This window comes from Antechinus flavipes, chromosome 3, assembly GCF_016432865.1.
Source record: "Antechinus flavipes isolate AdamAnt ecotype Samford, QLD, Australia chromosome 3, AdamAnt_v2, whole genome shotgun sequence".
NCBI classification, from domain to species: domain Eukaryota; kingdom Metazoa; phylum Chordata; class Mammalia; order Dasyuromorphia; family Dasyuridae; genus Antechinus; species Antechinus flavipes.
In genome coordinates, this window is record NC_067400.1 from 416,248,881 (window position 1) to 416,276,209 (window position 27,329).

The window sequence follows — 27,329 nt, forward strand, 5'->3', positions numbered from 1 at the left end:
TCTCAAATGTAAATTACAGGGATGCCTGTATCAAAGGAGAAATTTATACCAGGAATTTACAGAAGGATTCATTTATGTTAAAGATGTTGCTAAATAACTGGCTTCTCAGCGCTCTTAAAACAGGATTCAATTTACAAAACTGAAGGTAAACCAAGCTTTCCAGGGGCCTTTTGTGTGTGTGTGTGTGTGTGTGTGTGTGTGTGTGTGTGTGTACAGCGGGGGATGCCAGCACAGAATGAGCAAATCTCTGCCCACATGGGACTGCCAGAGGTCTCAGCTGTTACTGTTGGGAACAGGTGGTATAAATCAATACCTCTGCAAACTCACTTCCTAAGCCCTCTAGGAAGAAGCAGTAAAGCCAACTGGAACCCACAGGGTCCTTTAGTCTCTGCCTCCTAAAGGCTGACAGACAGACCCTGCAGGGAGCACTCGCCTCATGGAGTCCACTCCCGTCCTCCTGCTTCTCTGTCTGTACTCAGGTAAGGGTGGGAGGGCAGCTTTCCTTTGGGTTGGGTTGTGGCATTTGGGAGAGTCTTGGGGAGCTCTGGGTCCCTGGAATGGCTGCTCAAAGCCTCTAATGAAACATAGAATGGTCAATTTTCCAAGTCAGAAGTTGGCTTAATAATACCTGTCTAGCTTTCAAATGACCAGTTTCTGGCTAAACAATACTCTGTTATTTAATAAAAGGAGAAGTAGAATCTAGGTACAAGATTAAAATATGTGGAATCTTGTTTCCCCCAAAACAATCTCCTGCCATGACTCCCTTTATCCCTTTAACTTTTTATTTCCCTGATTGCCAATATTTATTAGTTAAGTCTCAACTCAAATGAATGACCTCTTCAAATACTTGAGTCTTTTAAACTTTTGTATAATTTTATTTCCCTAAACAATATACTTTTTAATAAGTATTCTTGGGGAATTTGAATAAGGTAGAAAGATTGATTGACAGATACATGTGCTGGACAGATCTATTAATAATTCTAATTAAACTTTTTCTATAAAGATGAAATATCTTATAATATTAAAGCTCTAACTAGTAAATAACACCCTCCCTCCTCCAAATATATATACATATATATGTATATGTATATACATATACATATATATGTATATATATACATATATATGTTCTTCCTACTTTTCTGGAATATTAAATGCCTCAAAGATTTAAGTTTGAATTGAAATTATAAAACCTTGTATAGCCCTTGACCTACATTTAACTCTGGAATGTAACACAACATAACAGCTGAAACAGTATCCTAAATCCTGAACTTCCGGTCAAGGGAAACAGGAGATGTTTGTTGAGTCCTTAATATAAAAATTTAATGTTGATGTCACCTTATCTCGTCCTTTCCAATGCTGCTTTGGCAAATGTGTAACACTGTGGTGAAAAAAAGCACAGAACCTCTTTCTTTCAATAGCAAAGGGAGTTGGTCCTAACTAAGACGAGTAAGACCCGGAGGCCCAAAATTGATCCAGCTAAACCTGGATCACGTGAGGTTCATTTTTACTCCTCATTCAATACAACTCCCTGTTTTGGAAAGAAAAAAAAGCTCTCCAGATCCCTAGAATCCTGAGGGCACGTCCTAAATTCTTTGGCCAGGTATAAAAAAATGCTGAAGTACATGAAAAGTATTTAGAGATGCTGGCAGAATCAAATTTGGCCAGAAGAGAATTCACATGAATTGTGCTTTAAGCAAAAATAGTCTAAACTTAGCTTTGTAATATGGATGGAGGAATAAAGGGACACTCTAAGTCAGATAAATATCAAGTCAGGAATATATTCAGTCAATCTAGTTCAACTCAATTCCATTTAAAGAGTAGTTATTAAGCGCCCACTGTGTGCCAAGCACTGCACTAAATGTTTTCCTCAAGGAATTTACATTCTACTGAAAGGGAAGATAGTCATAGATATAAATAAATACGTAAATAAATAAATATTTCAAGGAAGTATCACAGTAACAATTGGGGAAATTAAGAAAGATCTCTTGTAGAGAATTATTTTTGATAATTGTGAAAATGTATATAGAAGAATTGCCACATGTTTAACATACACTGGATTATTTGCTATCTAAGGCAGGGATAGGAGGAAGGGAGGGAGAAACAATTTAGAACACAAAGTTTTGCAAGGGTGAATGATGAAAACTATTCTTTGCATATATTTTGAAGATAAAAAGCTATTATTTGAAAATAAAAACAAAAGGGACAGCTAGTTAGTGTAGTGGATAGAGCACCAGCCTTGGAGTCAGGAGGACCTGAGTTCAAATGTGACCTCAGACACTTAACACTTCCTAGCTGTGTGACCCTGGGTAAGTCACAACTCCAATTGCCTCAGCAAAAATAGAAAACTTTTAAAAAGCAAAAAATAAAAACAAAAAAGGAAATGATCTTTGAGTTGATCCTGGAAGAAAGATGAGGATCCCAAAAGGTGACACCAAGGAGAAAGAACATTTCTGTCAGAAAGGACTGTGTGAATAATGATGGAGAAGCAGGAGATAAGATTTTGTGTGAGGGAACAGGAAGTAGAGTAGTTTGGCTAAAATGGAACATGGCAAGAAGGTGGGCAGGAGAAGGATGGAAGGCAGTAATATGTAATCACCCTGGAGAGATAGGTAAACTGAGGACAGATTGTTAAATAGGAGTATCAGAAAAATAGTCAAAGGCAGTCATTCAAGTATATAATAACATATCAAGAGTAAATTATGCTTTTTCCTCAACCTATTCACCATATTATTATTATATAGGCTGCATATTAGGTGCCAAAATGGTTCAGTAAGAATATTTTCTCAGATTCTTGGCTGCGTTCTCCATTCTTAGAATCCTTCATAAGCAAAATCTCAGCCTATATTCAGGAAGGATTGTTCCTCTGTTGTTATAATATACAATATCATAAAATATAATGTGAGGATATTGATCTTTTTCTATTTATATAAAATCCTTGACTTCAATAACTTCAGGGTACCATATTTTTCCCTGTCTGATTTTGGAGGAGGTGACCATTATTATTTCACGAAAAAAAAGGCAAATGAACTGTGATCGACTATCCCAGAGCTAGGAACTGGGATTGGAAAGAGAATCCTTAAGTCTTGGCCCCTTTCCTGGTCTTCCAGCCTGCCATGTAGATCAAGGTCCCCCAGAGTCATCTACCCTACTTAATCAGCCAGGAACAATACTGCTTATAAATAGATGTTGTAAGTCATAGATTTGTCACCGGAAAGTCCTGTAAAGGTCATCTGGTTCTATCCACTCATTTTACACATGAGAAAACCAAGGCCCAGAGCACTTGACTATTTACTACCATATATTCAATCTGTTGACAAGTCTTATGTTTCTATTTTCACAAAAAATCTCCTGTCTACAGCCCCTTCTCTCTAATTAAACAGCTGCTACCAGGTGCCTGTCCTCATCATCCCATACCTGTATTTTGCCAGTAACCTTTAAATTGTCTTCCCTGATTCATTTTTCCCCATGTCAATGCATCCTCCACTCAGCTACTACAGTGATTTTCCTAAAATACAGGTTTTATGTCACCTTCTCCCAATTCTTACCCAATGGCTCCCTTTTAGAATAAGATATACAGTCTTCTTTTGGACATTTAAAGTCCTTATCTAGCTGATTCCTTCCTACTTTTCTAGTCTTCTTATACTTAAATACCTTTTGTATAGTCTGTGATCCATCCACCCTGGCCTATTTGCTCATACTCATACAGGGTACTATATTTCCCAAATCTGTGATTTCCCACTGACTATCCTCCTTGACTAGAATGTTTCCCCCACCCCTCCACTTTTTAGTTTCCAGGGCTTCCTTAAAGCCTCAGCTCAAATTCCACATTCTAGAGAAGCTTTTCTTTCCTCTTCTCAATTCCAGTGCCTTTCCTTTCTGAATTTATCTTACATTTACACTATATATATATCATATGTACACATCATTTTTATATTATCTCCTCTATTAGAATGTGAGAATTTTGAGGGAAGGGATAATATTTTTGTTCTTCTTTGTATCCCCATTACTTAGCACAGCCTGGCACATAACAAGCTTTAATAAATGCTTCTCTATACTACTTACTCAGCCAGGAACAATTGTACTTATAAACAGATGTTGCCATATGTTATAGATTTGTAGCTGGAAAGACTGCAATGATGAGCAGTAGTAACAAAGATTTTAGAAATCCAACCTCCCCTGCCGAAAAGAATGGAGAGAATTTTAATACTTCTAATTAGCATCTAGGCAAGTGTGGGCTCTTCAGAAATTCACATCTGGAAGACTGACTGAGAAAGAACAGAATGTGTCTGCAGTTTGTTAGGGAAGAAACTTTAAAAGAGGGAAAGGGGGTCATGAAGATTGTTACAGGATTATTCTTTGCCCTAATTCCAGAATTCAACTCTTCTTGGGGGCAATGAAGTCAGTCTCCACATTTTCTCAGGGACAAAGTAAAGATCTTCTGCTTCCTATCACATGCTTCCTGCTCCCATTTATGAAGGATAAGCAAGTCACTTTAAAATGAAGCCCAGAAGCAACATGAGAGCACCGATAGTGTTTTCAACTACCACTCCTAGCAATCAAAAGAGCTGGCAAAAACACTTACCATGCCTTCCCAAGCTTCTCCCATAGTTCAGAGACCTGAATTGCCAGGAAAGCAAGGAAAAGGGTGCATTGCTTCATTTGTTCTGTTCTTAATGGAGAAAAAAATTTTGCAAATTGTGAGGGCTGTGGAACTCTCAATAAACTCTCCTTCAAAATCCCATCAAAATCAAACAATTGAATGAGTAGAAAATGCAAAAGCTCTTCAAACTCATTCTGGGAGACACTTTCCATATCCCCAGAGTTTTAGCATGCTAATGAACATAGAAGAAGACACAGACTTAATATTAGGGAATTGTGCCCAAACATAGAATTTTTGTCTTTTTCTGAAAATAGATCAAGTGCCAATTTTTACTTAGCATAAAAATGAGGAGACCCTCAGAACTGGCCTACAGGAAAGCAGGACAGTAGACAGTGTTGGACCTGTAATTAGGAATACATGAGTTCAAATACAACCTCAGATAGTCACTGTGTGACCTCTCCCCAATCAAGGACTTAACCTCCAATTGCCTCACTTTCTTTATCTGTAAAATGAAAATAATAATAGCACCTATCTTGCAGAGTTATTGTGGAGATCAAATGAGATAACACTTGTAATAAAGTTTAGCATAGTGCCTTGTGCAAATAAGCACTATATAAATGTTAGCTATTATTATGCCTTTGTTACATAGCAAAACAAATCAATAAGGAAAGAATGGATACTGCCTCCATCCATAAGAGCCCAACTTTTTTCCTTAGAGCAAGATGTATACATGCAGGCAACTATCTCAGCTCTCCATGTTCTGAAGAAGCAATGGTTTTAGTCAGTTGAAACATGGCAAGATGCAATAAAGAATAGGCTAAAGAGAAAAGTAAAGCCTCAAAAAGCAAGAGAATCAAGTTGAAAAATAATTTCAATATATTTGAGAAAGCAGATGTCTGTCCCAAACAATGAAGTCATTCTGTGTCCTAATCCACATAAGCTTTCAAGAATCCGTTGAGTGCCCAAATTCAGTCTTCTAAATTAGACAGACATCGGCTTATGCAGAGAGATCAAGGCCTTGGTAAAAAAAGATATGTCCATTTTGCTTCTATTAACAACAACAAAACAGTTGAATTTGTATAATGCTTTAAGATTTGCAAGGCATTTTACTTACATTATGCCGTCTGAGGAATCTTTATCTCTATTTTACAGATGAGGATACATTGATTAGATTGTACATGTGATCCCAAATATTAGAGTTCTGGCTTTTTCAAGACTAAATAGGATAAATTTATAAGACCAGTTATACACTAATAAGATCCTTTGTCATCAATTATGTTTCAGAAAGGATCTCTGAAACCTATCCCAGTAAGACATATATGCATTAACTTTCATTATAATATGAGATGCCTTAAAGAAATTTTGCTTTCTCTGACTACCACTAGCCAACTCCTATTTTAATTCCTTTCCATGTCAAGGCAATTATTCTAGGACCTTAAGACTCTTCCACCAGAGCACAAATTCTGATAGTTTGTGGAAAGGTCGGAAGGGCATCTTGCAAAATACAAATGTGGACTAGTTTAAAGGAAAATACTTTCGTTACTTAAAAGCTGGTAACTTCATGATGAAATTGTTCAGTCATAGCATCTCTAAAAACATAATGGTTTACATTGGTAGAGGCAATATCCCATGATGAATCAGAGTCCTCAAAGTCTGAGATGACACAAGAATTAATAGCAAAGCCATATTCAGGATTTCACAATGTCATAAAAGCTTTCTCCTCTCTCCTATTGCTCATCTCATCTTTTCCTGACCATCTCCTCCTTCACCTCAGTCCCACATGAAGAAGTATCGCTTTTCCAGACAAATGCTTATACAAGCACATGAGATGCCATTATATCCCATCTTCTCTAGAAATATGCCCCTTCTATTATCCCCATTCTCACTGATCTTCATTCTGTCCTTGTCCACTGCTGCCTATAAAAACGCTCTAGCTCTCTCCCATTCTTAAAAAAATTCTCCTTTGATCTGTCCATCTCTGCAAGTTATAAACATATGCCTCTGTTTTGTAACTACATTCCTTGAGAAAGCATAGTAATGTTGCTGTCTCTCCTTCCTTTCCTCTTATCCTTTTAATTTTCTATAGTATGTCTTTTGACCTCATCATTTAACTGCACTGTTTACTCCAAAGTTACTGATGATATCTTAATTGACATATTAAAATATCTTTTCTCAGTCCTCAATTTTTTCACCACTATGCAATCTCTGACACTATCCATCATCCTCTTCTCCTTGTGACTTTTCACTCTGGATTTTTGAGACATTGCTCTCTCCTATATGTTTAACTGTTCCTCTTCCATCTTTTTTGCTTGATCTTTATCCAGATTGTACCTGCTTAATAGGTAATATCCCCCAAGGACATTCTGGGTTCTCTTCTCTTCTCCCACTATACTATTTCATTTGATGATCTCTTCATCTCTATGGAGATGATTCTCAGATGTCTTTCTGATCTGTAGGCTTGTATCTCCAATTACCTATTAAATATCTCAAATCTGATGTCTTATAGAGATGTTAAACTCAACAAGTCCAAATCTAATTTGTTGTTCCCCACTCCCCATGCCCTCCATGCTTTCCCCTTCTAAACTTTGCTATTGCTTTTGAGGGGACCATCATCCTCCCAGGTACCCATGTTCACAATCTAAATGTCATCCTAGACTCCTTAATACTAGTAAATTCTTTCAGTACATATAGGATTATATTTAATTATTATATTTTATTTAAAATTTATAATTTTAAAAATATAATTTATAAAATTATTTATCTTTGGGACTATAATTATACAAATATAGTTATATATAGAGAGAGATTTATAGTTATAGTTAGCAAATAGTTATTTTCTTGTTTTCTTCACCATTAGATTGTGGGTTTCTTGAGAACAGAGAAGGGTTTTGTTTGTTTGTTTGTTTTGGGTTTTGGATTTGTTTTTGGTGGGGTTTGTTTTGGTTTTTTTTTTTTTTTTTTGCTTTGTTTTTGCCATTTTGTGTATCCCCAGGGTTTAGCAAAGTGTCTTGCACATAGTGAGATTTTAATAAATGCTTTTTAATTTGACTGGCTTAATTAGAGAATAATGAAACTGACTTTCATTTTTGTTCCTAGCAATCCTGCATATTGGGAAGCCAACTCTGTTTGACTTCCTTATTAAGGAATGTCACCTGTCCATAAGACAAGTGTTAAATTCCCGCACTACATTCTGCTGCCTGGGAAGTGACTATCCTAGCAGCTGTGCTCAGAGAGTTTAAGGCAGTAAATAGCCTCATTATGGATCACTTTAGCAAGACTGCTGGCACACCATTCCATTAGTTGAGTTACACATCAATTACCCATGTCAGTACAATGGTCAGGAGGAATCTGACAGAGTGTCTTTGCTTTCGGCAGCTGGTCTCGTCCTCGGTTCTGAACATGAAACCCGTCTGGTTGCAAAGTTATTTGAAAACTACAACAGTGTAGTGAGGCCAGTGGAAGACCACCGGCAAGCAGTGGAGGTCACTGTGGGCCTGCAGCTGATTCAGCTCATCAACGTGGTATGAAGCCTCGATAACAGGAGCACTTACACATTGAACATATTCTCAGGAATGGATTATCTCCTTTTCTTCCCCTTTGCCCTGTCCATTTCTCCTTCTAAAATAATGGCTATTTCTTTTTTCTTTTCCTTAGGATGAAGTAAATCAAATTGTAACCACAAATGTTCGTCTGAAGCAGGTAATCCAGAAAGAAATTGTGTTATCATTCAATGAAGCAAATTCACTTGCGCTCAAAGAAAGGCAATTTGGTGTAAAGAACTGAATGTAAGAAAAATAGGAATTTGGGCCCATAGTTTTATGTGACTTATTTTCATCACTGGGTGATGAATTTTTTCACTGGTCTTTACAAAGAGTTACTGCTACATCTTTTCTGGACCCATACTTCAAATTGTAACTATTCATTAAGGCTGAAAAGGTGAGCTTGTTTTTTCAATATGAGATTTAATAGCTGAGTTAGATAATTCTTATGGATCCTCGATGTAATAGTTTAGGTTTCTAAGAATTAATAGCAAAGCCATATTCAGGGTTTCACAATGTCATAAGAGCTTCCAGTTCAGAAATACTAAGCTTCTCTCCTACTTTCTCGGAGATGACAACTTCCCATCTGGAAGTTAGGGTATACTAATTGGAATTATCCTGGGTCAGTAACAGACCATATTAAACAGTCTTATAAGAAAAAAATTCCGTGTCTTCTCTCAAGTGACCAGTTTGGGTTTTCCCAAGGGCTCTTATTCATAAGAAATGTCTTCCTTCAAATCCATACTTTTATGTTATCATAAGCTATTTAAGTTCACTAGTCATTGATATTGAGTTTGTCTTCGGGACCTGTTCTCAACAGGATGAATAATCATTCAGTACTCTTTTCATACTGTTATTTGCTTGAAGAGAAAATCCAGTTGATAGTCATTCTAAGTTCTTAAAGTGAAAAGTGAATTCTTATTCAAACTCTTCCTTACAGAAGCGCAGTGTCTGAATGACAAGTGGCCATCCATAGCTTTTGTCAACATTAGATTCATTTGTACTACTGTGAGCAGTGTTTCAACTGGCTAAATTTCTTCTTCTTTAGCAATGGATAGATTACAATTTAAAATGGAATCCAGAAGATTATGGTGGCTTGAAAAAAATTCACATTTCATCTGAAAATATCTGGCGCCCAGACCTTGTTCTCTATAACAAGTAAGCAAAATGGACAGACCAGAGATTGTTCTGTGGAATCACAAAACAAAGCCAAAATGCAAAGTCTGCATTTGGCTTTGCACCTGCTAGACTGCTCGGCAATGTTAACATTAAATAAATCTTAAAAAGAAAGGATGAAGTTACCATGCTGGTTGCCATATGGTACATCGTGTTATGAATAGTAACCCTGATTGGAGCCAAATTAAATCAGGGTTGGAGGGTGGGGGACATTTAATCCCTAAGAGGTACTGACGAGTATATGGCAAATGTCCAAGGAACCCAAGCTTTATATATTTGAGTTCCTTGGAATGAAATGTCCTTTCTATCAAATAGCCCCGAACCAGGGTTGTTATTCATCACAGTCTACACGTCATCCCAAGACACTTAGTGCTGTTGATTGCAAAGGATGCCTGAGTTAAGCATCCATTCTGCTCCAAACGATGGACTTCATGTTGTGAAATGATAATGTGATCCCAGACATTCAGATATAATGACACATTCATTATCATACGCCCTTCATTTGTCACAAGATGCTCATTTCAGAGAGCATCCCTGATAGTCTGGAGCATTCAATGTCGGGCTCAAGGATGTAGAGTCTGCCATTATACCTCAAAGGACTAGGGAAGAGGATGGTGTGTTTCCCTACCAGGGAAAGTGGTGAGTACTACTGAGTGAAAAGATGCCCTTTGAAGCAGCCACTCCCCAGCTCTAGCTTTCTACTATATATTTGCTTATTATCCCTAGATTCCAAGCTCAGCCAAATTACCTAATCATTTGTGTAATCTTTGGGGACAAATATGCTGATATAGCAGGAGTATCTTAGGCAAAGTTCTTTTTTTCAGTAATAGTCAGAAAGAAGCAATTAAAATCCCATGGTGCTTTTGACAAGCTCTATAAACTAACTCAGGGAGATATAGAGAGGAAGAAATACTGATGTTTACTTAAGGAAAAAGAAGCTTAGTTTATTTAATACCTTTCTATATATTGCTTCAGGAGAATATTGAAATGAGCTACACTCAAAGGTGATACCATTTTTTAAAATGACAGTGAGAAGTCTTTGAAGGAAATATGAGAATATTTCAGCTTGTGAGCATGGAATTTGGAAGATGGACAAAAAATATTGAGATATTGAGATAAATAATTTTTATTTATGATAACAACAGCAATAGTAATAGTAGTTAACATTTATATAATACTTAAGATTTTCAGAATGATATATGTATGCTTATATACAAATTCATGATGCTCACAACCACCCAATGAGTACTATAGTTACCTTTATCTTACAGATGAAAATATTGAGATTGACAGAAATTAAGTGATTTGCCCACTCACACAATGCTACGTGACTAAAGCAGGTCTTGATGCCAAGTCCAACATTATCTCTTGAGTCACCTCATGTGCATCTCATCTATTTTAAGTCATATGACTTCTGCAAGGTGTCTGAGAAAGGGACAGAAAACTTTTTGAGAATCTATTTTTTAGCATATATTTTATCTTAAAAGCTCCTAGGCCTGATGAAATTCCAACATTTCACAACATGCAATCCATCATTTAGAGCACAATAAATGTTGAACTCAGGCATCCTTTGCAAATTAAAATTTCTTGTCTTTTTCTAGCCAACTTTTGATTATCTGTGTAAAATTGGCAAAGGGAAATGCTAATGTGAAAAAGGGATGAGGGAATGACTAAAATCCACAAAATATAGGAAAAAGGAAAGGAGCACAGATTGAGTAAATTAATTGACTGTCTCTGCCATTCACAATTTTTAAAACAATTTTTGAAAAAGAATCAATCGCTAATTTCCAATCATTATAACTTTTTTCCTTTTCATTCCTAGTGCTAATGGTGACTTTGCCATTGTCAAGTTCACCAAAGTTCTTTTGGACTACACTGGACACATCACATGGACTCCTCCAGCCATCTTTAAAAGCTACTGTGAAATCATAGTTACCCATTTTCCCTTTGATGAGCAGAACTGCAGCATGAAACTGGGCACATGGACCTATGATGGCTCAGTGGTTGCCATTAATCCAGTAAGCAATGGGTGGAACTGGCAAGATCAAAAACAGAGACCAAGTGAACTATGCAAGGGTCAAGGAGAAAAGGGTTCTTTCACAAAATAGTCATCTCTTCCCATCTTCTATTTACTATTCTACCCTGCTAATATCAGTTCTGATCTAAACCCAGAGATGGTTTTATCAACCTGTCTGCTTAAGTCCCTAGATCAGAGAATTCTGTACTTGTGTCCAGCTACAGAAATCAGTGGCTGCATGTTCATTAAAGCATCCTCATCACTTATTCCTCCAGCAATAGTGCTTCTCACAAACAACATTCAGGGTGGATCTCTAAGGTCACCCAAGGGCTGAAGGGCACTCAAATTCAGCAAGTGCCTTGGATTGTTATTGTCCAAATAGAGGAAGAAGATTGGGCTCAACTGGTTATGTCAATGTAGACCCAATAAAATGCAAAGTGAACAAAGCCCAGAGAGAGCTTTTTCTGTTAGTATGTCATCTCACTCAACCACAGACTATTGTTAAAAAATGATCTCACTGATTTTGCATCTGACAACCTGCTTTCAAGTTCTGGCCTCTAACATTTCCTAACTATATGATCTTGGGAAAGCCATTTAATCTCTCCAAGCCTCTGTTTTTTTAATCCATAAAATACTTATACAGAATGATACTGACAGTGCTTACTTCACAGGGTTGTTATCATGAAAGTACTTTGTAAATTATTACATAAAATATAAGCTGCTATTATGAGAAGCCATAGGTCCAAAAAATGAAGTGATTTGCTTTTTGGTAACATAGCTAGTAAATGGGTAAAATCTAATTATTGAACTAGCCAAGCCAATGCTTCTTCCACTGGGCTACACTGTCTCACCACTGGCTGGGACATCCTTTATTTATGACTATTTTGTTGAGCTTTTGTATTTCCTTTGTACCTTCCCAGGAAAATGACCGGCCTGATCTGAGCAACTTCATGGAGAGTGGAGAATGGGTGATTAAGGAATCAAGAGGCTGGAAACACTGGGTTTTTTATGCCTGTTGCCCTGACACTCCCTACCTGGATATCACTTACCATTTTGTTATGCAGCGTCTGCCTCTCTATTTCATTGTAAATGTCATTATTCCCTGCCTACTCTTCTCCTTCCTCACTGGCCTGGTATTCTACCTGCCTACAGATTCAGGTAAGTACATCTGCTGAGTTTATTTTGGAGTATGCTAATTGGTCTCCTGCTGGTATTTCAGAGGAGAATGACCAAGAGTTATCTTACTGTGTTAGATGCCAAAGAATACTGTTCCCTACCTTCCAGTGCTAACAAAGAAAGATAGGTAGACACAAAATTTTCATTCCCTCAAAAAGCATTAGAGCTTATTACAAACTAAGACAGCATTGTTAAGGCCCGACATTAAGAAAATGTAGACAAATGGTATGCTTATCAAATATGAAAAAGACAGGGAACTGAGAAGGAGGGCTAATGTGTTAGATGATGGAATTGGTATCCAAATAGATCTTGACAGACTGGGACAATGTGCTGAATTTAATATGTCAAAATGTAATAGGGATAAATAGAAAATATAGCATTTGGTTCAAAAAGTCAACAGGATAAGTACAAGATAGGGAAAGACATAGCTAAAACAGTTCATGTGAATGGAACCCATGGGCTTAAATGAACAGCAAGTTTAATATGTCAATGCTGTTACAAGGTAGTCAAAAAACCTAATATGATCATATCCTGACAAAAACAAGCAAAATATCCAGAATGAACAATGTTGTCATATGTTCTTCCCTGGTGAGGTGAAAAGAATATTAGCATCTCAAATCACTAAATTCTAGGAAGGACATCGCTAGCTCTTACATCCTCATCCCAACTTTATCTCTGCCCTGGGTCACCCTGGCTTCTCACCCACCTGTTTTCCTTCCTTCGATCTCTTCTCTCAATCTACCCCTTTCCCTTTTCTTCAAGCTGCTCAAGCAGTCCAGACAAGCTCTGTCCAATAACAAGGAAGAGGCGAAATGGAGAGAGTTGGGGGGAGAAACTGTATAGGGTAGAGAAATGAAATTCCTCTCTTAGTGATGTTTTCATTCTGTTCTTCTCATCTCAGGGTACTTAGTTATATCCGTTATCCAACTTTCCCATTGCTCAATTCTTCTGAAAACTCTCTAAAAGTGTTCTCACTAATCTACACCTCCATTGTCTCACCATGTACCCTAGAAAGGAGTCCTGATAGATCTATTTGCAGGAGCTAACATTCTTTCCCTTTATATCTGAGACAAACAAACCCACATATTCCTTAGCTGCCAGATCTTTCAGGAATCAAGCCAGACATATATCCCAAAAGGTAGCAGCACCCCTTAGGATAGAAAACGCGCGCGCGCGCGCGTGTGTGTGTGTGTGTGTGTGTGTGTGTGTGTGTGTAGCAGATTGCTCACATCTTATTAATAATTTATAACAGACAAGGAAAGATAATTTTCCTCTGAGGCAATTTGGGGTTAAGTGACTTGCCCAGGGTCACATAGCTCTGAGATGAGATTTGAACTCAGGTCCTCCTGACTTCAGGGCTGGTGCTCTATCTATACTGTGCCACCTAGCTGCACCAAGATAAATATTTTTAAAAGTAGTTTTTATGAAAAGAAAACCTCAGAGAAAGGGCACTAAAAGATTATATAAGGCATACACACAAAACATATATATGTGTATATGTGTATATATTTGGTGCATATATGTCAAATATAGAATTCCCTATTTGAAAAATGTTGCCATGTGTATTTATGTTCTTGATGGAAGATCTGATACCCAATTTTCCCCCAAAATAATAAGAAATACTATATTTAATCAACTGTTTTAATCAAATATAATAGTATATAAGCATTCTTCATTGCATTAAAATTGTCTGTGTGTGTAAAACATCAGTTTAACAATGACCAATTGCTTTAAGGCTTACAAAGCTTTTTTCCTCACAAGTACTATTGAAGTATATAATCTCTTTGTTTCCTCATTTGTAAAAATAATAATTACTTACATTGATATAAGACTTAAAATTAAGTTCTACTTAATTTTAAAAGTACTGAAGTATTACTATCTTAATAATAATAACATATATGACTTAAAATTGTCTTACTTTATTTAAATACCATTGTCTGCAGTAATAATAATAATATATTAGACTTAACATTACTTAAGTACTACTGGAGTGATAACAATAACACATTAATATAGAACATAAAATTAAGTCCTACTTAAATCTTACTGTCTATAACAATAATAATAACTTACATTTATATAGGATTTTAAATTAATCCCTACTTAATTTAAATACTACTGTAGTACTTCTACCTGTAATAATAATTTACATTTAAATAAGGATTAAAGATTTTACAAAATACTTCCCATATATTATCTTGTAAGCCTCTTGACAAACCAGATAAGGCTATTTCTGCAGGTATTATGATCTCCACTTTACAACTGAGGAAACCAAGGCTCAGGAAGGTTAAGTCACTTAGCACACTTACATAGCTGTTACATATTTGAGAAGGAAAATTTGAACTCAGTACACATTTCTTATTCTACTCATTTGCGATTCTTACCTGATTTGAACTGAAAAAGATATAAGATAAAAGCACTCTCCCCACTGAAGTCAGGGAATTAAACAGATTTCTTTGAGAAGATGTTAATAGTCATCTTCAAAGAGAATTTTAGGTCATTTTTGGGTGCCTGTTGCAAATGTCCCTGTGGCAAATATAGCCATTCCATGTTATATTTTCTAAAAGCAGAAGACAACATAGTCTGTAATATATATACATATATCTCGTTTACAACTAAGTGGAAACATATGAGTATACATTAACAAAGCTTGAAAGAGTTCTAGGCAATCCGGGATCATCCAGGACCTGCTATGGGACCAATATGTCACATGGTGATTTAGGAAAGGTTCAGGGGCTATGTGAATGTCGCAGTAAGCTTGTGGTCAGCACTGACTACCTTAAGTCAAGTCCAGGAGGTGGAGGAGAAAAAGGTGCAAGCTTCCCTTAGAGCCCCAGTGAGTTTAGCCCCCTGAGTTGCCTATCATATTACATTGTTCCAAAAACAGTTGCATCTCAAATAAGTGAGCCCCTTCCCTTCCCTGTCCTCTCCTGGCAGGTTTTTATTAAGAAGGCATTTCAAGACAATAGGACGTTCGTCTTGTAGAAGTGAAGATCTTCTCTCTTCAAAAAGCCTGACTTGGAGTCCTGCCAACTGCACCTACTTCCTGAACACTGCAGAGCCCATAGAAAAATGGAGGGAAAAAATGTGACTAAAACCATGGGGTGGAAATTTCCAAGAATGTGGGCTAGGGTTTCACCATAAAGCACTAGTTGGCCATCAAAGGCAATTGGATTAGAAGCAAGTCAGACACTTGAGAAATATAATAACAGTAATAGTATTTGTGTGTGTGTGTGTGTGTGTGTGTGTGTGTGTGTGTGTGTGCATCCCAGTATATGAGCTTAAGGACCACTAGAATCAGCTACCGTGTTTCCCCGATAATAAGACACTGTCTTATTATTTTTTTGGACAGAAAAACTCCAGAGGGCTTATTTTCAGGGGAGGGCTTATTTTAATGAACATTGACAGCAATTTTAATAAACAGGCAAAAAAAAGTACCTTTATTCAATAATGATCATGTCATCTTCTTCAACAACATCGTCATAAGTGTCCATACCCTGAATTCCATCCTGGATGTCTTGCGCCTCTATTTCCTTCAGAAGAAGTGGGCCCAATCTGTCATGTCCAGCAATATAGCTCTCTTTAAATGAACATGTCTTGTCCAGGTAACCTGCTCGTAGTGCCTTGGCGACACAGCTGTCAGTAATTTTATCCCATGACTTCTTCACCCAAGTCACGACTTCTTGCAGATAGGGCTTCACAAAGTTTCCACGCTGATTTCTTTCCATTCTATTTTCAATGTAGTCTTTGACTTCCATGCGCAAATGGTCCTTGAATGGCTTGTTTATTGCAATATCAAGGGTCTGGAGATAGGCAGTCATTCCTGCAGGAATTATTACTTGATCTATTCTTCTCTCTGCAAGGAAGTTCTTCATTTCTTTAGCGTGGTGAGTGCTGGCTGAGTTCTTCTTTTATGCTCCATCATGCCCCCTGAGTTCTTCTTTTATCCTCCATCATGCCCCTTTTATCCTCCATCATGCCCCTTTTATCCTCCATCATGCCCCCTCACTCCAGCTTACATACCGGGTTTTATGTTGTCCTGCCTCAGCTCTCCTCCGTGGCACTGCTCTCAATGGTGCCAGTAAGCAAATCACTGGGGAAGAACAGGATGACGTGTTCACTGCTGCAGCTCTGATTGGATGCAGCTCAGAGCACGGCGTGCGTTTCACAGGGTGGGGGCAGGGAAGGGGGGACGGTGCAGGGGATCACCTTCCCTACAGTAGCAATCTCAATAGGGCTTATTTTCGGAGGAGGGCTTATTTTGGAGGAATCTTACACAGTAAGGGGAGGGCTTATTTTCGGGATAGGTCTTATTATTGGGGAAACACAGTACATGGTACAGGATAGAGTGCTGGATCTGGGGTCAGTAAGTTCCATCATCCTGAGTTCAAATCTGGCTTCAGATACTTACTAGCTGTGGGATCCTGACCAAGACACTTTACCCTTTTACCTTAGTTTCCTCATCTATAAAATGAATGGAGAAGAAAATGACAAACCCCTCTAGTTTCTCTGCCAAGAAAACTCCAAAAGGGGTCACAGAAATCAGTTATGCCTGAAAAACAACTGCTACATATCTGTTAATTGCAAAAGCCCATACAAGCAGGGGAACAAAATAGTTTTTTTAAAGAAATAAGCAGGTCAAAGAAGATAGCAGAAGGGTGGTTATCATATATGTTATTAATTATCCCTGCTTTACAGATGGGGAAATTGAGGCAGACAGAAGTTAAGTGTACTGTTACATAGCCAGTAAATATTAAAAGGCAAAATTTGAATTCAGATCTCCCTCACGGGGCAATGTCACTACATCAAGCCTTAGTTCTTCCCATCAATTGTCAATCAATAAGCACTCTTGAAGCCCATGTTCAGAGCCATTCTAGCACTATAGGAATTGCCAGAACTTATATTTTATTAATGACAACTTTGAGAACTTCATGACAGGCTCTAGGTATCATGAGGCGTTGTATTTAGGTTTTTTAAATAACTTTTTATTTAGAAGTTATATGCATGGGTAATTTTACAGCATTGACAATTTCCAAACCTTTTGTTCCAATTTTTCCCCTTCTTCCCCCCACCTCCTCCCCCAGATGGCAGGTTGACCAATACATGTTAAATATGTTAAAGTATAAATTATGTATTTAGGTTTTTCTAAAAGCAATATTCATCATGCTTCCCTGAAGTAAAATCGCTTTCCTATAGATATCTATGTTTTATAGATATTAAGATATCTACCTATGCATACATGCACATATATGAAGCAGCTAGGTGGCCCTAGACATGGATATAGAATCAGGAAAACCTGAGTTCAAATCCTCCTTTAGTCCTTTACTAGTTGTGAGCCTCTAAGAAATTTGCTTAAAATCCAAGAGACTTTCCCTCCATCTATGAAATGGGGATAATTATAATACCGAGTGTTTATACCATGCTATCAAATTTCCAAAGTGCTTTGCAAATGTCATCTCATTTTGTCCTTGTAATAATCCAGGGAAATGGATATTCAAATTACCCATCCATTTATCACCTAGATGCCCCTAGTATTAGAACTTACCTCACAGGATTATTGATAGGATCAAATAAGATAATTAATAAAAACAATTTATAGATATTAAAATGCTACATAAATATTATGTATTATTATTAACAAGAGTAATAGTAGATAGATGCCACATTCATCCTTAATTTGTCCAAATTTGCTGACACTCACAAAGTAGAGACAGTTAATACTTGAATGGGAAACCCCCAGCAATCCTGGATTATGTACATTTAAAAGAAAGGCAATATCCTTAGGGATTAAAGAGCTGTTATCAAGAAGATCTGGGTTCAAATTGTGTGTCTGTCCCATACTATCCATCCTTGGGCCCTTCAGTCTAGACCTCCGCTCTCCCAGACAATTCTCTCTGACTATTGTTGTTCATTCTTTGTTTTCAAAGAAGCCCAATGACATCAGGAGGAGGTAGAACAGGTACCAGCCTGTGCTGGTAAAGGGGAGTTCTTCAGTGGGACTTCTTTACACCAATGAGGTTACAAGCCTGATCCAAATTATATATAGAGAGAGAGAGACGGAGTTTCTGCTATGTTCAAGATTGGAATCTGTTTTCTGAGAATTGGCTAGAAAACCCATTCATTTGGGCATTGCCTGTCTTAAGTGTCGTAAGGGATGAGCGAAGGAGTTGTGCTTTCTTCAGCTTGGAGAACTCCAAGTATGGGAAGTCTCTCTACCAACATAGCTGGTAATCGGTCTAAAATTTGGTAGAAAAGTCCTAGAGGGTCATCTGAGGGATATAGAGGTAAAGTAGTAACAGCTTATAATTAGCATAGGATCTCTCTGACTGCAAGCCTACCAATCTATCTAGTATACCAGGTTGCATCTAGCATAATTAGTAGCATAGTATGTATTAAATATAAGACAATCATAACCAAGTAATGACCATAAGTACAAGGGTGTAAATGGTAGAATACAACCAGGACAGGTTACTGGGAGTCAAGTAGAGCCTAAATTTATTTTTGCCATCTGTGCACCTCCTGCAAGGAGAGCAGACTAGGAAAAAATGTTGCAGACAAAGTAAATTAGTTAAGCTTCTTTCCAAAACTGGCATTCACATAGTCCTCGTTTCATAAAAGCATAAAAAACTAAAACCAGTTCCACAATTCCCTCGTTGCCTTAAGTCTTTGAAAGCTAGATACAGGTGCATTTGTAGTTCATGGGATCAGCCAAGCAAGAGTGTCACTCAAATGCTTAATGCTGGGCGGCTGAGTACTGTGCTTATCAGCAACTTGTCATTAAAAAGCTTTCTCTGGCATAATCCAGGAGCAGCAGTATATGAGCTCGGGTAATTACTATAGGCACACATCTGCTAGTTGCAAAAGCCCCTAGGAACAAGGGAATACAATGTTTCTAAGGAAGCAAGCAGGTCAAAGAAAAAGGCAGGAAGGATGGTTGTCTAATTAATTGTATGCCAGTGAAGGGCACCAGACAGGGAAGAGAAGAAAGCAAAGAGTTAGCAAAAAAACATGAAGGGTCCAAGGAACCCAGGGGGAAGGTCCTCACCAACTGCTGAATGATCACCCATTAAATATGAGTATACTCCAATGCACTATCCTGAGCCCTCTATTCCTCTATCTTTTGATAACTCATCAACATCGATGGTTTCAATGATCATTTCCGTGTTGATGACTCCCTAATATATACATCCAGACCTAAATTTCCTCTATTAGATAATGTTTATTAAGCATATGAAAGATAACTGTGCTATAGCTGAGGATAGAAAGACACAAGAAACAGTTCCTGCTCTCAAGGAGCTTACATTTTACTGATTTCTCTGGACCTAAGTTTCCTCACCTGTAAAATAACAAGGTTGAACTGGATGATCTCTGATGGCCCTGTTAGCCCTAGATCCTATGATCATATGAACCTATGATACTGAGAGGTGACATGTATCTTCCTTCTAATGTCTTATTAACTACTAACTACAGGATAGCATCTCAAACTCAGCATACTCACAATTAAACTTATTTTCTTTCCCCCCTAAACCTACTTCTCTCCAAACTTTCCCATTTCTGTTTCCTATTCTGTTGAGAGTGGCCATCATCTTTTCAGTCACTCATATTCCTTTCTTTAAAAATAACTCTTTGATTTACAAGATATATGCATGGGTAATTTTTCAGCACTGACAATTGTAAAACTTTTTGTTTCAATTTTTCCCCTCCTTTCCCCACCCTCTCCCACAGATGGCACGTTGACCAATACATGTTAAATATATAGAAGTACAGTCATTCATATTCCTAATCTCAGAATCATCATTTCTCTTCCTCATTCTTACATTGTCAATCATTTCCGAAATATCTCTCAGATTGAACCTTACTATTATGGATATCTAGTTCAAGATTTTATCCTTTCTTACCTGGATCACTGTAGCTTCTTCCTTGACCTCCTTCTTTTTCAATCCAGTATATGGAGTATTAATTTAGCTGCTAAATTAATATTCCAAAGACACAAATCTAATTTTGCCATTAATTTGTTCATGAATCTAAAGTAGCTCCCTGTTTCTTCTAGAACTAAAATTCAAATCCCTCAGCTTGATATTTAAAGCTCTCCACAACCTAGCTGCCCCCTTCCTTTCTAGATTTATTTCCTGTGCTTCTCTTTCACATGCTCTATATTTCAACTACATTGTTGGAGCTACTAGCTATTCCCCAGACGTGATACTCCACTTTCTCTGCCTTCATAGGCTGTCTGTCCCTCATGGCTAAAATGTCCCTCCTGACTTTGAACTTTCTAGCTCCCTTCAAGACTTCACCATGAAAACCTTTTTTAGAAATCTCTTTTATTCCTGTAAACATATACATTTCCTTATCTGTGTATATGATGTGTTTTCCTCATCATCTCAGTAAGATGTAAATTTCTTTATGGTAGAGACATATTTCTGTTTCTCTCTAAACACCAGAATAATGCTGGAGCTACATGAGATACTAAATAAATGCTTGAATAGAATTTATCTCCAGAATATTGTAGATTCTTCATTTCACTAGGCAAAGTAGCTATCACTCTGGATCTGAAGTCAAGAAGATCCAAGTTCAAATTTTACCTAGCTATGTGATTTTAGACAAATCACAACCTTTGTTGTAAATGGGAATGTAAAATGGCAATAATAATAGAATTTATATTACAAAGTGTTTTTGAAGATTAACTATGTGTCATTTGTGAGAAAATATTTGTGAAGTGCTTAGCACACTGTCTGTCTGATACTTTTCCCTTTCCCTCAAAGTTTAATTTCATCCCTGGCCTCCCAGTTGACATTTCCAACTCAAGACAATGAGAAAAACTATCTGCTTAAAAATGGCAGTATATGAACTATAGAGACTGTGTAGATCAGTACATACTATTTTCACCCTTTTTTTCTCATGGTTTTTCTTTTTTGTTCTGATTTTTCTTTCCTAACATGGTTCATATGGAAATATATAAAAACGAATGTACATGTATAACAAAAAAATTTTTACATGTAACTGGGGAAAATAAAAATAATTGTTAAAAGAAAAAAGAATAAGAATGACAGTATGTGAGATAAAAAGGAGGGGAAAGGAAGTATAAGAGATAAAATAAACACCTTTTTAATCTATGAAAAACTCAAAGTACAAGGAAAGACAAATCGCTCCAAGGTAGAAGAAAATATTGTTTGTTTTTTTTAAGTCCCTTTATGAAAATCATTAAAAAGATCAAAAAACCCTCTATTTTTCCAGTACATATATATGAGAAATCTGGAGTCAAATTAAGTCATTCTTTAATATCAGAAGCTCTACTAGAAAACAAGGATACAAATTATTTCAGAGGTAGAGGAGGCGGTGGCAAGTCATCATTTTGTCAAATGGAATGCTCCCTACTAACTCAAAATTATGCAGAACTTTCCATAAAACATTTTATATATATGTATATGTATTATGTATATGTATATATATATATGTATATGTATTATGTATATGTATATATATATTTTTTTACTATCCCTATATTACAAATGAGGAAATAGAGGCTCATAAAAGCTAAATAATTTGCCCAGGGCCATAATAAATGTCGCAGTTCCTTTCCATCTGTCCAGATTTATTCCAAATGTCCAGTTTCTGATGCCAATTCCTTAGATCTGTTCTTCCTATCCATATGTGGAATGGAAGAAATAGAATCAACATGACTGTTCAGTTTAAAAGGTCTAATACTGGATTTGTGCTACATTTACTCCCTTAATTTACACTCTCCCCACCTTTACAGAGGATAAAATTGTTTTCATAAGTGAAGTTAGCATCCTAGAAAATTTAACAGTGTCATATTGATAATTGGAGGAAAGTTCCACAAAGAAGAATATTTAGAGGCTACTAGGCTAAAGATCATCTTTGCAAAAATTTTCCTTAGAGACCTAGAACTTCATTGTATACCATTAATTGTAGCCATTAGTCAAAATGAGCAGATACAATCATCTTTTTTATTATATTATGTTATGGAAATGCTTGTTTTATTCCATAAATTATTTTCTTTTAAAAAAAAGAACAGGTTAACTCATCTAAAACCAAATGGCCAAAGCTAATAATTTGGTGAATTGACCTAGATCCAACAGAATCATGAAATCAATGCTATAGGGAAAATTAAAGAAAGTCAGATCAAGTTTTTCAATTACATTTTATAATCATCAGAGCATCTATGAAATCCCACTCTGAATCAACTCTTTCTGAGATTTATAACTTAACCTTCTGAGTCAATATCTCTCCTTTATTTGTGATGAAAAATGCCATCCATATACAGAGAAAGAAATTTGAAGATAATGCAAATCAACTAATATTTTCATTTTCTATTTGTATTTTTTTCTTTCTCATAGTTTTCTTTTTTCTGATTCTTCTTTTACAACATACTAGTATAGAAATATGTTTGATTGTAAATATATAATCTATAAGATTTCTTGCTGTCTTGGCATGGGGGGAGGTAAGGGAGAGAAGGAAAAAAATCTATGGCTCAAAATTTTACAAAAATGAATGTTGAAAATTATCTTTATATGTAATTAGAAAAAAAATGCTATTAAGTGGGGGGGAAGGGAATAAAAACAGTTAAGCAAAAACATCAGAAAAATCCCAAAACATCAATTTATCTCTTTTTTATTTTTTCTTTCAGGGGAAAAGATGACCTTGAGTATTTCCGTCTTACTTTCTTTGACTGTGTTCCTCTTGGTTATTGTGGAGCTGATTCCCTCCACCTCCAGCGCAGTGCCCTTAATAGGCAAATACATGTTGTTCACCATGGTCTTTGTCATTGCGTCAATCATCATCACAGTGATAGTCATCAACACTCACCACCGCTCTCCAAGTACTCACGTCATGCCTGAATGGGTGAGGAAGGTGAGTGGGGTGATTTCCAAACATCTTGCGCTGCACATTCAAAAGATGTTCATTCATGATGGACATCTGTAAGTCCATCATAATACATTGAAGCTGATAGAATTCTGATATTGAAGAGCCAAAAATTCTTTCTCAGCATATCTTTGTAGGAGCCCTTTTTCACTTCTTTTTCATCATGAATAAAACATGTAATATAGATCTCAGAGGGATAGAAAACATGAATTGAAAATTTCATCCCAGATACAACCTCAGTTGTATTTTTCTGATTATTAAGGAAGATTAAACATTCCTTCCCCTCCTACTCACAGGTTATACGATTTCTGAAATAACTTTTTACCTTCATCTTCTTTGTGGAAACTAATGCATTTCTACTGGAGGGACCACCAGCAGAGAAGTAAAGGAACAGAGATATTGAGGCTGGAACTGGATGGAATTTTTCTATGACAGGACAGAGCAGAATTTTACAAGAATCAGGATAAGACAAGAAGACAGGGGCCTTCAGATAATGATTCCATAGTGGAGATTTCATAATGGAAGATAGTCAAAGATGTGAATTATGTGTACAGGAAGTTTGGAAGCAATGGATCGTTTTCACATGTAAAATTTTTATATAGATTTTCTATACATCTTTTATTTCTGCATTGTCTAGATTTCCCCCTGTATCTCTTCCACTTCCCATATCATGTAAATTTAACAAATGTAGACAAGTCAAATGAAATCATCTATATAAAGCACTTTGCCAACCTTAAGGCACTATATGAGTGTTAGCTAGTGACATATGATGTTATTTACAGGACTAAGGAGGAATCATGAAGTAGTCAATAGACTAATTGTATTAAATTCAAATAGAAACTGGGACCATTAAACCATCCCTTTGAGGTACATATTTGTTTAGAAAATCACATGCTAACATTATCAATTTTCTATCATATTTTTATTAAGTATTTTCAAACTTTTTAATCTGGTCTATAATGTGAGGTGTTGTGGGCTATAATGCTGCTGTGGGCAGCTTGTTTGAAATCTCTGGCCTAGAGAATCAGACTTGAAATTAAGAGATATAGGTACAAGTCCCTTCCTTACCACATATTAGTTTTATGATCATAAACAAATTGCTTAACTTCTCAAAGCTCTAAGTAACTCTTCCATAATATGAAGAACCAAAAGGGAGCTGCCCACATTGGGAAAGCATCACTCAAAAGTTTCCCAAACTGATCATTACAGATTCCCCTGTCCATATATGTTGGACCAGACCAGTGATTTCACTGTGCAGGAAACTTCCAATAAGGAAAAACCTATATTATATTGCTTGGAATGTACTCTGCAATTTGCCAAGACGTTTGCTCAGCACATTACACAATCTGCTCAAGCAAGATTACACCAGAGGAGAAACCTGAACCCACTTCTCCCAAGCCACTATTGCACAATGCTTCTTTAAGTTCATGTGCATTATATTTTGGTAATAACAACAATAATAAAAGCTGACATTTATTCAGTGCCCTAAGGTGTGCAAAGAGTTTTATATACATTACTTCATTTGATTCTCCTACAATGTCTGTTGGGGCCATATGACACCTTTTCTTCAAAGGGATCAAAGTTCTTCTGGTACCAAACCTAGCTGCTTGTTTTAAAACGGAAATAAGAGAAAGAACAGAGAAAGGAGTGAGTAGAATGTACCAAAAAATCCCTTGGGGAGAAAGTTAAAGGGGACCAGGAAATAGCCTGAACAAATCCAAGTCCCAGCAGGCTGCTCCAGGATACTGGGGAGGGCATTGAGGGTTTTTAGGATACCCTCGGGTCTCACCACAGGCTGGAGCTGAAGAGTAGACCAGTGATTTCTCAAGATTTCACAGTTTCTACTTCCATCCTTAACATTCCATTCAGTCCCAAGAGATCCTGCGGGCTCAGGAAATAGAAACAGCTTCCTTTACAGACTTCTACATTCATATCACATCCAGGTGATATTTCATCTTGTGTGGAGTTTGTGGGAAGTGTCTGCATCACTGATGCTTATCCTGCACAGCCTCTTTGGTGGGGTAATTAGCTTACATAGCAACAAACTGGAGGTGGGATTTACTTCACTTTCCTTGTCTTAGAAACATTCATGTTATACAAGAGGAGGAAAATCTAAATCAGAATCTTTTAAATGAAGGAATTAGAGATAGTGCTAAAATGCTAAGCACCCCAGGATTTTCTGACAAAACCACACAGTAATGATGAATGATGTCTCTTTTTATGGCATACAAAGGGATTTTGTTGAAGTCGGAGTACCATAGTCTTAAAAAAAAAAAAACCCCTCTGAGGATCCATATAGCACTTTTTCCTCAATAAAAAGAAACGGGAGAAATCCAGTGGAAGTCTGAGGTAGCAGGCTAGTGTGCAGAGCAGGTTCCCCCCAGTGGCAAATGTATTATATTACAGAACACCATTGTTAGCTGTGACATTCTGTTCATCCCAGGAGTCGTTTCAGAAGGGTCATTTCTGATACAATCTTTTAAAGTAGAATATTTTTCCCGTTTTAGGTTTTCATTCACACAATCCCAAATGTCATGTTCTTTTCGACAATGAAACGACCATCCAGAGAAAAACAAGAAAAGAAGATTTTTACAGAAGACATTGACATTTCTGAGATTTCTGGAAAACCAGGACCCCAAACCATGACCTTTCATTCTCCACTCATCAAACATCCTGATGTGAAGAGTGCCATCGAGGGAGTCAAATATATTGCCGAAACCATGAAATCAGAGCAAGAATCCAATAACGTAAGCACTAAAGTTTGAGAGTTTAAAAATGATTTAATTATGCTTTTAGATGGATAGATTAGATTTGGTGGGCTTAGCTTTCCAGAATGGAAGCTAGGAAAATTTTCATCACATTTTCATATTGTATTAGATCAAAAAGTCATCTATTAAAAATCATCCATTTGTAAACAAGTAATAATGATTGTTGTCAGTCAATAATTGTTGAATGCTTTAGAATCTCAAAAAAAAAAAAAGCTCTGCAGAATCATTAAATGATAGCAAGACTGCTGAACCATTGATCAAAAGAAGGCTGATAATTCTTTTAAAGACATTCTATTCTAAAGGCATTTTCTTCTTCCTCTATTGTAGGCTGCTGAGGAATGGAAGTTTGTGGCAATGGTCATGGATCATATTCTGCTTGGTGTCTTCATGCTGGTGTGTATTATTGGAACCCTGGCTGTATTTGCTGGCCGTCTCATTGAGTTAAATCAGCAAGGATGAATATGAAAGTAGATCTCCAGCAGAGAGGGAGGAGAAGATGGAAGAAGAGAAGAAATGAAGTAATTTCATACACTCTCATTTGTTTAATATTTCATTTGTCTTTACCTAGCTCCCATTGTGCCCAAACAGGAGAGTGAAATTTTTTCAATAAATGTATCTAGATCTCAAAAAAGTTTACAATTCCACTTGGCAGGCTAAGTTCCCTGCCAAAGATGGTCATTTAGAGTTTAACACACACACATCCAAAGTTGAGTGATGGGAGTGGACTTTACTTGTGACATTAAACAAAAAGTCAATCCCCTATTTTCTGTCTGCGTTCTCATTTGTATAACTAAAATTTTGTGTGTAAACATTTATACAAAACATTTTATTTATGCAAGTGAATTTATGATAGAAGTCTATGAAGAAAAACTTCCCTGGGAGAGTTCAAGAATAGTTATGGAAGAGCAAATCTAACTAAGTCTGCAATTTTAAAACCTTTAGTTTTTTCATCTTTCCCACTCTTGCAGACTTGAACTGAAATCAAGAAGAAATCTAATTGTTCCTCTGATTCCCAAACTCTCCTGCTATGCCACAATACACCACACTGCCTTAGAGAAGTGAATTCAAGCATGGATTAAAGTGTCTATTAAGAACCAGTTGAGGCAGTATAGTAAAATTAGTAAAGATCTAACCCTAGCATCAGCAAAATTTGGGTTCAGATCCCA

General features: G+C 36.7%; 1 protein-coding gene across 1 annotated transcript; it reads left to right on the forward strand.

The window, feature by feature from the left end:
- The first annotated feature begins 353 nt into the window (after positions 1–353).
- CHRNA1 (cholinergic receptor nicotinic alpha 1 subunit) lies at positions 354–26,925 on the forward strand. The gene is made up of 9 exons (XM_051986173.1): positions 354–479; positions 7,979–8,124; positions 8,258–8,302; positions 9,191–9,300; positions 11,141–11,336; positions 12,256–12,493; positions 23,160–23,383; positions 25,903–26,142; positions 26,491–26,925. The coding sequence occupies exons 1-9, from the start codon at positions 437–439 to the stop codon at positions 26,620–26,622; spliced, it is 1,374 nt and encodes a 457-aa protein (XP_051842133.1). The 5' UTR covers positions 354–436; the 3' UTR covers positions 26,623–26,925.
- Positions 26,926–27,329: the final 404 nt, after the last annotated feature.